Raw genomic sequence first — 12,728 nt, 5'->3', positions numbered from 1 at the left:
AGGAGGCCCTATGGGAAGACCTTCATTTTAGAATCAAGCCCTTTTATTGTAGGCTCTGGCACATTTGCATAAATAGTTAACTATATTTGCAAGTGCAGTCAGAGCTTGCTATAGTTTTAAAGGATCCCCGAGAGCCAAAGAAAAAAGGTATATTTCCAATGGAGTAGCAGAGACAAGATTTACCTGCCCACCTGGAACAACCAAAAATAAACAAATATATGAAACAATAGTTTTCAGGACACTGGGCATTAGACAATGAAGGACGGTGATCTCTGAAAGACAGGAAGCAAATGCACTGAGCCCTAGGATTACCTGAGTTTTTGATTGCTATGAGAGAGTCTTCAGACTGTGGCTCAGGCTGGGGGAACCCCAATGGAAACTAGAAGACTCCCTGATTTCAGAAGACAGAGCTGAGAATCTGGGGAGACCAAGGTGGCCAGAGTTGCAGGACAAACTACCAGAGAGAAGAGACAAACCCAGAGATCTGCAGAGGGTTCCATCAGTGCATCTGAGGAAACTGATGCTGGAAAAGAATTGTCAAAAAGGGTTGGTGCCTGGTGCTCACCAGGGGCTGGAAAGAGTGTCTTTCTCACCAGCCAGAGTGGAAAAAAATCCTGATTCATGGGGATTAGGTATCAGAAGGGTCTTGCTTCAGTAGTGTGTAGTAATTACCGCTAGATTATATGCTGCTCTAGTTCTCCCTAAAAAATCTTGAAAGTAAGACCAAGAGTCTAAGAATACTTTTATTCTTTTCTTTTTCTTCTTCTTTTCTTTTAAGATCAAAAGCAAAATTAAATTGTTTTACAAATAAAAATAAATCCAAGCAGATAATAAAATAAACATGGAGGGTAATCTGTCTTTATGTGGGATAAATTATTCTAAAAAAAATGAATCCTAGAGAGTTCTCCCATCAAGTCAGGTGTCTTGTTTAATAAACTTCTTGTTTAAACAAAAAGTATTTCGTATTAGAATATATAAAGAAGTTATATTTCTATATTAGAAAAGAATGAGTGTTCATACCAGCTTTATATGTAGTAGCCAAAAGCTGGAAACAACCCAAATGCCTATCCTCTTGGAAAAAATTTAATTTCTAGAAGTCACCAAGATCTGGTTGGACACCACTGTTTAGGAATCAAATACAGAGTGACTGCATTTTTGGTGTTTTTCAAAAATGATCTGTAATGATAATTTACAAAGATCTGAGCTCAGTTGTCAAAGAAGCGTGGTCAAGATAAGCACATAGTTCCCCAAGGTAACTACATTCACTCGACCAATAAGCACCATCAAGATAAGCATCATTCATATATTTTTAAAAATATTGTGTACTAATGCTTTTCCATAAGAAAGGGCTATTTGTATGCTCATTGATTAGTCTTTGCTTCACAGTTTTACTGTAATAGTCATCATCTGTGGACACCGCTAATATAGGTATGTCTTCCTGGGAATTGTTATGAGGTTAAAGTATTGACTGAGGATACAGTTGCTTCTAGAAAATATCCAAAATAGTCCATCCACCCTCAACACAAGGCAGATATAAACATCACATCTATTTGTGGAATTTAAATGCAGTTTGACAGATCTGTAGTGAACTAGGGAGCATTCACCATTTTTTCTCTAGTATGAAAAAAAAACGCCAATCATGGAAATCAGGATTTAGAATAAAAGCACAGTAATATTATCCCAGAGCACTAAACACATAGGAAATGCCCCTTTCCCCTACCTAACACAATCCAGAAAACAGCTTGGAAAGTAGGTTGGCCATCTCCACCCAGCACCGGTGGTGACCCCAAGTCCATGACACCCTTATTCCTGACCCTGTGTGGGGAGTCGAGGCTTAGGGAGAAGCAGAGCGGCCTCTGTCCTCAGCCTGCACACACGTCACATTGCTGTGTGCGTGTCTAATTGCTAAGAACTAGGTTTTGTGTGAATCAGGAGGTTTCTATTCTTTCTTTGAACAACAGTGACTTCTGAAAATGACTTGTCTCCTCTCTTTCCTTCTTGTTCTGAGTTCATAATGCCACGGGATTGTGGCAACAGCCAAATGGGTGCAGACAGTCCAGTCTGCATGACGTGTGTGGGTAGATACTCAAGCCCTTCTCCAAGTTATCGTTGAGTAGAATTCTTCTTCCTCCTCCTCTTCTAAGAGGAGAATGTGCACATGTTGCTGAGGTCATTTATGATACATTGTGACAATGTCTGGACATTAGTACGGTGCCTTCCAGCCTAGAGAAGTAGATCCTCAATCAACAATTGTAGAATAACAAATGCATTCATTTGTTTGTAAAATGCTTATTTCATGCAAACAGAATCAGATATTGCTCCCCGTAACACTTCGTCAAGCCCTGGGACTCCAACTGTTTTCAGGACAGACTTAGAAGAAATTGTTTTATTTGTAATTTCCTAAGTCAGTATATTATCTGAGAGAAGAAAACCTTGAGTATTCAGAAGTAGAGAAGTGTTATATATACTTCCCTCTTCTGTAAAACGGGCATAAGAATAGTACCTGTCTTTGAATCATTTTAAGGATGAAGTAAGAGAAAGCACATAAAGTTATTCATGAAGTACCTTACACAGAATACGTGCCCAATATTTAGTTATTATTACTTCTGCCTTCTACCAACTGGCCCCTGATGTATAGACACCCTAACCCCCTTTGATCACCCCATCTCACCTAGAGGTCTTCTAATTTAACGACCTGGGCTGCCTCGCAGCTCTGCATTTTCAGTATTTGTCCATCTTCTCCTACTCACATTTCAACCTATCTACTGAAATGTCTCTGACCTCTTTTTCCTAACTTGGGTACCAAAGTGCTGATGCCCATTGCAGCATCTCTCTTTTTTCTGGTCAAAATTGATGTGTCGTTATTGGGTCTCGTTTTCCCTTAGAACGCATAGCTTGTCCGTTTCCTTTGCCCAGTATCTAACATTTCTCATACAAATCCTGGCGTTATTATTTTTCATCATCAAAAAGATCTAAGAAGAAGCAGAGAAGCCCATTACTATGTGGGATACAGAGTTCTTGGGAATACAGAGACTCATTCCAAAACAGTGCATTCAACTCATTCTCATTTGATATTGCATGTTACAATCAGATTAAAGGCCATTACAGAAGGAAATAATTCACTTGAAAGCCATGTCATGTCTGAGTACATTCTTTGCATTGTTTTAATTATAGTGTATATAAAATTTTACGTCCTGCTTTCCAGTTTTAAACTATTTTGAAAACATTTTCTATGTTGCCTTTTAAAGGCTCCTCTGAAAATTGTCTATGGAGATTTTTATTTTGGGGGTTATATATTTTTTCACTACTGTCTCCTAATCCTCCCCCTTACAGCCCCAACAATCCCTAATCAACGTTCTTATTTCTCTTCCTCCACAGCCCCGCGAATATGATAGTCTCTAAATTTTAGTCTCTGTATCTTCTGTCATTATTCTTCATGTTCTACTTGGGTGGTCCCTTCCACAGCTGTGAGTTCAGCTGGACAATGTTAAATGCATGTCTTTGGATCCCATCTATCTTCTGAACCTCAGCCTCACGTCTATAGTTTCTCACAAGATGTCCTCACTGAATCACCCCTTAGATACCTGAAGCTTGAGAAGCCTAAAACTGAACTCATCCTCTTTCCCCCATCCTTTTCTTATAATTTTTTTCCTTAGTTAATGCATTAATCCATGCTGGAAACCTTAGCACTATTTCTGACTCCTGTCTCTTCCTCACCTCCATATAAAAATAGACAATGTTGTCCAACCTCTTATCTCTTGCTAAGTCTATTGGGTAGGTCCCCAGTCTTGTCTTTAAGTCTTCAACTTTTCTTCATTAATTACAATCCATCCTGTACTTTTCCACACCACAATTTATTTGTAAAGCACTGATCTAATGAATCCAATACAAAAATGAAACCCACTCATGGCTCCTTGTGACTGTAGAGTAAAGTGCAGACTTCTCAGCAGGACATACAAGAGTTTTTGCAACTTAGCTTTGCCTCCTATCTCTGCCCTATTACACCTATGAACCCCTTATACTCAGGATCCATTCAGGGGACACTCTAGGGGCTGTGGGCCTTTGAAATTCCTAGGGTGACTTAAAAGAACACAGAAACTATTTGTCATTTGACAGAAAGTAGTAATTGTGTTGAGTCCAGCATCCTCCCGAGTTATAAGAAACATGCAGTTCATGGGTCCAGACCCAGCTGAAAGAGAGAAGTTTTCACAAAGTTTTCAGAAAGCCATAATACTCCTGTGGCTTCCTGTTCTTCTCCATTTCCTGGTCGCACCCCTACTATTCATTCAAGGGACAAAAGGGACAGAGAATCTCCTTTTGCTGTTTGTCCAGGGGCCTCATTCCTTTGATGTCTCATGGTTTACAGCGTTGCCATAAGATCCAACTTTATACTTGAAAGTAGAAGGTTACCTAAACTGTGCAAGGCAGTGAGCAGGGTGATTCCTTTCAGGGAAATGGAGGATGGTGGCAGAGATGGCAAGAGCATACTAACACAATTGGTTGAGACAACAAAAAGAGAAAGACCATCAATCCATTGTGCAAACATATGACTATATTTAGCTTTATACTTTCAGTAGTCTTGATAGAGAAAGGAGGGCAATACATTTGAAACTTATCTGCTGCCTACGTTACTAGTTCTCCTCATGATTAATTATATGACTCTAATATACCCAAGGAATTCATTCTCCGACAGATCTGTTCCTTTATACCTTTGAGTTCATGCCATTCTGTCTTCCCAGAATGTTCTTCCCTTTCCATTTTCTGTTGGGTAAAATCCTATCCATCCTTCAGATCCAGTTCAAACTCAGCTCTCCTGTAAATCGTTCTCCAAACTTGTGTTCCTCCTGCCTCTGTACTCCCATCACGTTTGATCACATTGCTGGCAGAGCACTTTCCACAGTGTGTTCCTGTTGGAGTTTCCATGTCTGCTTCACGTTTTAGACCACATCCTCCTTCAGGCCTGGACCATCTCTTATTCACCTTTGAATCCCCAGTGCCTAGCACCATGCCTTGACTGCAATAGGCACTCAGTAAATGCTTACTACACTTTTTAAATTTAACTCTTGTGCCTTCACAAGTTTTTGCTGAAGGGCGCAATCATTTCAACAGCTTTTGATCTAATATGTAATTTATAATTTGCATTGGAAAAAACCATACACAACCCTTTGTTGTGATGCAGATAGTAATGAAACAAGACCCCTCAGATCTTTTCATCTTTCCTCTATTTGTTAAAATGATGGCATCAAGATAATTACCTAAAAATCTTGCCAAGGAAAGATCTTAAAGGAGAGTTGAAGAAAGCTTATCATCCATTTGAGACAAGGACATAATTGGATTTATTAGGAAGGGAAGAGACAGAAGTAACAGATGCCCCAGATACTGGGGTCATTGCGGGCAGGGAGAGTGCCGTATTCATTTCTGAGTCCACCCAGTGCACCATAAAGGCATGGGACATTTGCCCTCAGTGGGGACTCAGTCAGGGTGCTATCCACATTTGTTGATATTACTATTTGTTGAAAGTATACATTAATGAGTCAGTTTGGCTTAAGAAGTCAATAAACATGTCCTCATTGGTTTCTCAGGGATTTCTAGAATTTCTTACCGATCTCTTCTGCCCATACAGAAATTGTCTCTTCATGTAATAGGAGAGTGAAAACAACCAGTTATTACAAAGAGCCATGCATAACAAGGCTGGAATGGATTTCAGAAATTATCAAGTACATTATGCCCACTAGAGTCACATTTACACGGACAGGTTGCATCCAGGTGTCCTAGCGGCCATTTTCTAGTGGCAAGAACTTGAACAATTTACTTAAACTCTTTCAGTTTCTTCATCTGTAAAATAGGAATTATGATTCCTTATTCTGAAAATTACAAGAGAAAAAGTATATAAAGATCAAAGTACTGCCACCAAGTGGGCCTTTGATAGTGAGAGTTTTATTCTTTTTTCCCACTGGATAGTCAGAATCCAAACCTACCATCCAGAGAGATATATTGGGATAATTCTGTAAGGGAAATAGGCTAAGAAGCTTCGTACAGAAGGCTGAAAAACTGGCTGAGTGGACAGACACACAGGGTCCACTCCAGTATTCCATCCCTTGAGTGGCTCCAAACTGGCCTTTAGAATAGCTACTTCTAGCACAGGGTGATAGATACTATGCTGGGCTCTGAATGGTGCTGTGGAGGAATGAGGCAGTATTTGGAAGCACCTGGAGAGGTGCATGAAGACTTCTCAGAGGAGAGGGCACCTGAGCTAACATTTGTCATAGGCGTAAGGCTTAGTCACATGGATGAGATGTGAGCAACAAGACACCGGAGGTGCAAAGCACGCAGACGTGGGAGAGCAGGAAATCAGCGATGGAAGACAGCAAGTAGAGAGTGAAGCTGGAACATACACTGGGGTTTGGAAAGTGAGAGAAATCTGATATATGACAGCCTCGTGAGCTTTCTATTCAGAAAGGAGAACATAATTTGAGGGAATAGAGAGCAACGAAAGGACTTCAAGTTAAGGAGTGACATGATCAGATCTGTGTTTTACAAATACTGGGTAAAGAATGATAGTGAGTATTCAGTGGCGATTGGGGGCTAGAAGCAGGCAGAGCTGCCAGAAAACTGTTCCAAAGCTGTAGATGAGAATTAAACAGAAACAGGGTGGAAGGAGAAAGCTGGATGAATGTGAGATCTGTTAAGAAAGTAGAATCTACAACTTAGGATGACCTGGCTGTGGAATGTGGAGAGGAGGAAGGCAACAAAGATGAGACCAAGGTTTCTGGCTTGAGGAATGGTGTAAACGGTTCCCCAAAAAATAAGGAACAGAGGTTTGGGGAGGTGGTAAGGAAATGATGAGTTCAATTTGGGATGTGTTGAATTTGAGGATGGCCTGAGACCTCCAAATGGAGAGGCACGGCAAACATCTGTATGAGGAGACCTACCTGCATCCATGATTAAGAGAATGAACCTCCTGTATTCCTGTTGAATCTGACCACCTACATTCTCTGTTTCTAGTACTTCGTCTTCACGGGGGTGTTGGCCATGGTGACCTGTGCGGTTTTCCTCCGACTGAACTCTGTCCTGAAGCTGGCCGTGCTACTGATTATGATCGCCATCTATGCCCTGCTGACCGAGACCATCTACGCAGGTCTCTTTCTAAGCTATGACAACCTGAACCACAGTGGAGAGTAAGTGCCCACCATCGCATGTTCGAAAAGTGCTCAACTTTCAGTGGGAGGTGGAACCATTTGGAAAATGATCGAGGTAGAGTTATCAAAACTTGGAGACCGGTTGAATATTGACTTATAGTTCTCAGCTCAGGTACTCTCTACTCTCAGGTACTTGCACTTGCTTACAAGTCTGGGAAAAATCCCTAGTTTTCAGTTTTATCATTTATATTAATGGCATTAATTAATTAATTAAAGTATGGACCAAATAGTAACTAAATAATAGCTCAGATCACCTCCAAACCTAATAATTGATCATTCCTTTAACAGCTCCAAAATCTGTAGGGTCTGATGACAATTTGGCTGTAGCAATATTAGTAATAGCAATCACCGTGCATTGAGAACTTACTCTGATCCTTGCATTTTATTATTTTTGAAATACAGAAAAGTACAAAAAACATCTTAAGCCTAGCTTTCTTAGAGAACAGAGCCTGAGGAAAGGTGAAAGGGCTCATGCAACCCCAAAGCAGTGAAAGCAAGGGAAAGGGGAAGTGAGAGAAAAATGTAAATTGATGCCCTGTCGTGCTGGCCGTGTGAGTCGTGAAGAGATTGAGCTGGTGCCTTGGAAGATCCACTCAACTGAAATGTCTCTGGATAGGCCGTCAGATAGGGGAAGAACAGAGGAGGAGAGAAGAATTTGTCTTCTGGCTGCTTCCCTCTCCTGTCTCCCTTAGTCGCAGTTCACTCTCTGGATGAACTTCCTGGTGACATCACTTGGTCCCTTCTGTGGCCCCTGGGGAAACCAGACCCCATGCCTGCAATATGGAGCTTCATCTGAGCTGGAAGTGGTGGAAGGAGCCAGACGCTGAACCTGTGGCTGATTGGCCTGGGGTGTAGGAAGCACACAGAACTCACTGAGCCCAGAATAAGTGGCCAACAGTTTGTGAGAAAGATGAGGCCAAGATAATCTAAGAAGCCTCGGAAAATGTGGCTGATATTAATAATATGAACGTCTATGAACCAAGCCCCGGAAATAAACAATGCTAACAATTAGTCATATTTACTTCTACATTTTTAAAATGAGAAAGCATTTCAGGGCCGCCCCGTGGCTTAGCAGTTGGGTGCGCGCGCTCTGCTGCTGGCGGCCTGGGTTCGGATCCCGGGCGCGCACTGACGCACCGCTTCTCCGGCCATGCTGAGGCCGCGTCCCACATACAGCAACTAGAAGGATGTGCAGCTATGACATACAACTATCTACTGGGGCTTTGGGGGGAAAATAAATAAAATTATTAAAAAAAAAAAAGAAAGAAAGCATTTCAGCTATTGTTGGAGTTCCCTTCCCCAGTATTGTTATCCTCTCTTTCTCCCAAGAGACAACTTCTAATGCACTTAATTTATATTCTTCCCATCCATGTTTTTTTAATATACATTTAGCTATGTCTACACCTATAAATTATTTATAATATTGATTTTTTGTCCTGCAATATTGTCTTTTTTAGATCCATCTAGGTTGATATCTATGGATCTAATTCATTTTAGCTGTTGTGTGTACATATTACACAATATGAACATACCAAAATATATCTATCCTTCGACCTATTAATGGGCATTTAGGCTGTTAACAGTTTTCCCTTATTTAAAAAATGCTCCAGTGACCATCAATGGCAATGTCTCCTGGGGTTTATGTCTAAAAGTACACTTGCTGGCTTTTAGGGTATCTGCATTTTCCGATTTCTAATATATTGCCAAATTGCTCTCCGACGTGGTTGAAACAATTTCCCTCTGAAGCAGTGGTCCTGTTGCTCCTCATTCTCGCCCACACCACTGTTAGACTGTTTAAATTCTTGCTGAATTTACAGGGGGGTGAATTTTATCTCATTGTTTTCATTAGTAGTCCCAGATCATGAGTAAGTTTGTGCATCTTTTTGTTTGTTTATTGACCGTTTGAGTTTCCTTTCAGATGAACTGTCAGGTCATATCCTTTGCCTGGTTTTCTATTAGGTTGTTTGCCTTTTTCTTATGGATTTGCAGAGGTTCCTTATCAATTCTAGATGCTAATTTGTGTCTGTTATGCATGTGCATCATACACTCTATGTACATTACTCTATTTAATCCACACAGTAACAATCTGAAGAACACAGGCTCAGAGAAGTTAAACAATTACCCCAGTGCGCATGCCAGTAAATAACAGATCTGGATTGGAACTCAGGTCTTTCTGGCTCCACAGTCCATCTTTGTAAATACTGCATATACCTCTTTTAAATCAAACTGAAGAATCTCTAATCATATGCCCACAGTTCAAAGAAAGACAAAATGGTTTCAAATTCCATGGATGGTTAGTGGCAACAGATGTCCCATAGCCAAGCAGAAAGTAGCACAAAAGAGGGCAAAGAGGTATATGAACAAAATAGGCCACCTTTGTGGCTAAAATAAAAATTAAACTATCTAAAATCTATTCATTCAAAGGAGAACACAGCATTAATGGAACAAGCCAGGACTTTGGCTTCAAATCCAGACTCTGTTGCATTAGAAAGTCACTTCCCATCTCTGGACCTATTTGCTCATCAGTAAAGTGGAATAATTGTACTCTATCCAGGGACTGTGTGAGGCTCTGCTGTCCCTGGCACATACTAGGTGGTCAGTATCTGTTAATTCCTATCCCCTCCCTCTTTCTTGGGAGGAGGTTTAGTTCTGAACACTGTTTTGAGGTCTTAAGGAAAAGCTGGTGGTTAAATTGTTAAGCAAGGTTGTGAAAGTAAACGTAATCTCAAGCTCATTGCTGCTGACGTTCAAGTGCTTTTCTCAGCTTCTTCCTGACTCAAGGTCAATTATTGGTTAGTCTTGTATTGACTCACACTTTGCTATCAACAGAATTAAATTAATAAGGAATGGAAGAGCTCTTTCAGCCTTTCCTCTCAGCTGTTCAGTTGATTATAAATCAACAGGTCAATAGTCACTGTGTATCCAGTTGGCAGTCACAGGCTGTTCATGCTGTTGAAGATTTAACCAACACTTTAGGAGGTCACACGGTTCAGGGACATTTCTGCTGGTTGTTCCTGGGAGTCAGATACCTGGGTGATGGAAAGTACAGAGAACCTTGCACAGGGCAGCCTGGCTGCATCTCCATCGAGATGGTCTCAAATACTTTAGACTGGCGTCTCCCAGTCTGTCCATGAGGCCCCCTCCATGACAACCCCATCTCAGTGGATGACACTGAGGCCAAAATAGGAGAGGAACCCTCACTCCCAATATCTTATCAGTCCCTAGAGATCCCTCTTCCTCAGCATCCCTTGTAAGGAAGCACTACATCATAACACTTGTGAGCACAAGTTTAGGAGTTAAACCACTTCGGTTCAAATCCCAGCTCTGTCATCAACCAGCTTTGTGATCTTGAGCTAATTAATTACAAGTGACTTAACCTCTCTAAGCACTGCTTTTCTCATCTGTAAAGTGGGGATAATAATAGTTCCTATGTTGTAGGAATATAAAAGAGATCAAATGTGATGATGGAAACTTGGCACAAAGCCTGGCATAGAATAAGCATTTGATTAATACTAACAATTGTTATTAGACGTACCCCCTTCATACCATAAATGCTGCTATTCTAGAAATAACCTTGTTCTCATCTCTGCACTGTGGTCACCTGATCTCCCAGCCTCCACTCTCAATCCACCCTTCTCAAAGCCATCAAAGCCATCTGGTCAGCTCATTAAAACCCTTAAGCGGCTCCCTATTGCCTCAAAGAAGGTAAAAGTTCAACCTGTTTATCAAGGACTTTAAAGATCTTCCTGGTCTGGCCTCCATTGACTCCTCCAATCTTATCTCCTACAACTCCACAAGTCATCATTTATAGCCTATATTCTAGCGATGAGAAACCGTGTACTCTTTACCAAATGAGCTTCTGTACTTACTTCCTCTCTGACTGATGAGTCCATCTCCCTATTTCCAATCCATCATTCTCAAGGTGCAACTCAAGGATACCCTCTTCAGTGAAGCCCTCATTGGTCATTCCTCATTTTCTAATCTATGCACATAATTTTTTATCATTGCACTTATCTCTCTGTGTTGCAATCATTAGTTTCCATGTCTTCTCTTCCATTAGAATAGGAGCTTTTGAGGGCAAGGGCCATGACTCATGTTCATATTTTTGGCATTTATAGAGTCTCTGGCAGCAGATGTCCAGTTAAATAGTTGTTGAATGAAACGTTAAATGAATGAGTGACTAAAAGAAACATTAGCTCATTTGGAATCATGTTACGACACTGATTCACAGTAAGCTAAGTGTCATCTATCTACAACCTCTACGATTTTTGCCCACCATTGCCCGTAAACCATGTATACCCCATCCTGTAAGCACGATTTTCTTTTGAATTTATGTGTCATACCTTTGCTACGGGCTTTTCTAGGACCTGCAGATTCACAGATGAATAAGACATTATTTCCATCTTCAAGGACTTAGGGGCAAACAATTACATGTAAGTGCGTATAGGAGGGCACGGTAGCTACTGAAGTCTGGACTGATAGCCAGGCTTCACCATTCACTAGATCTGTGAACTGGAGCAAATCATTTAACATCCGAGCCTCAGTTTCTTCTTTACTAGAATAGGGGTAATAGTATCTTAATTACTGATATGACAATTAAAGCAGGCAGTGTATGTAAGTATTATTACAGGTATGACTTAAAATCAGCACTTAGCAAATGCAGTCATTAGAATGACAACAGAGTAAAAGATAAATTCAAACTGGCTGGTTTATTTTGGGATTCGTGTGGGAAAATGGGAACTAAAAACGAAACTGAAAATTAGGATCAGATGCCTAATGGCTAAAGCTCTGAACCTGGTGCCTGAGATGTGAATTCTCATCATGGCTCTGACAGAAATCAGCTATGTGACCTTGGGCAAGTGACTTCTCCTTGGGCCTCAATCTTCTACCTGTAAAGTAAAAGGCTTGCAAGGGACATTGTATTATGTATGACACACATAATACAGAATAGAATGGATCCATCCAACTCACATTGTAAAGTATTTAATTACATGGAATTATTTTCATAATATATACTAAGTGAAAAAGTGGGTTACGAAACGGTATGAACCACACAATCCTAAATTTGTAAACATATTTTTGCATGGAGGAAAAGGAAATGACATTTAGTTGACACCAAAATGGTAACCATTGTTTTCTGAGTCGTAGGCTTAAGGACAATTTTTATTTTCTTATGCGTGAATATTTATTAGCTTCCAAATTCACTACGATTGGCATAAATACTTTTGTAATGAGTAACACTCAAATTAAATTCGAATTTTTATGAGACATCAGATAAGATGATCTCTAAAGATTCTTATAGCCCTGAGAATTACATTATTCTACATGTGTTTTCACTTAATTATGTCCTTTTCTTAGCATATGGAGATGGTAGTATTAATTCAGTAATTTTATTAGTACAAATAAATTAGTTCAAAACGTCCTTGGTTTTAAGTCTCTGCCACCCAATGTCAAGCAAAGTATTATAATTTCATACAGATTTCGGCCATTTGGCTCTCTTTGGAAGTTCTTCAAAGAATCATGGAAGTA

At 40.3% G+C, this 12,728-nt stretch overlaps 1 protein-coding gene across 1 annotated transcript in view; it reads left to right on the top strand.

Annotated features, from left to right (window-relative positions):
* The window catches only part of ADCY8 (adenylate cyclase 8), a 227,264-nt gene that overhangs the window by 177,379 nt on the left and 37,157 nt on the right, over nucleotides 1-12,728 (top strand). Inside the window, exon 12 of the mRNA XM_058564947.1 lies at nucleotides 7,006-7,178. Within this exon, the coding sequence (XP_058420930.1) occupies nucleotides 7,006-7,178 (173 nt within the window). The remainder of the gene's footprint in view (nucleotides 1-7,005; nucleotides 7,179-12,728) is intronic.

The sequence above is a fragment of the Diceros bicornis genome, chromosome 21, assembly GCF_020826845.1.
Source record: "Diceros bicornis minor isolate mBicDic1 chromosome 21, mDicBic1.mat.cur, whole genome shotgun sequence".
In the NCBI taxonomy this organism is placed as follows: domain Eukaryota; kingdom Metazoa; phylum Chordata; class Mammalia; order Perissodactyla; family Rhinocerotidae; genus Diceros; species Diceros bicornis.
Note: the sequence above shows the minus strand (reverse complement) of the source record. Positions and strands in the feature narration are given on the sequence as shown.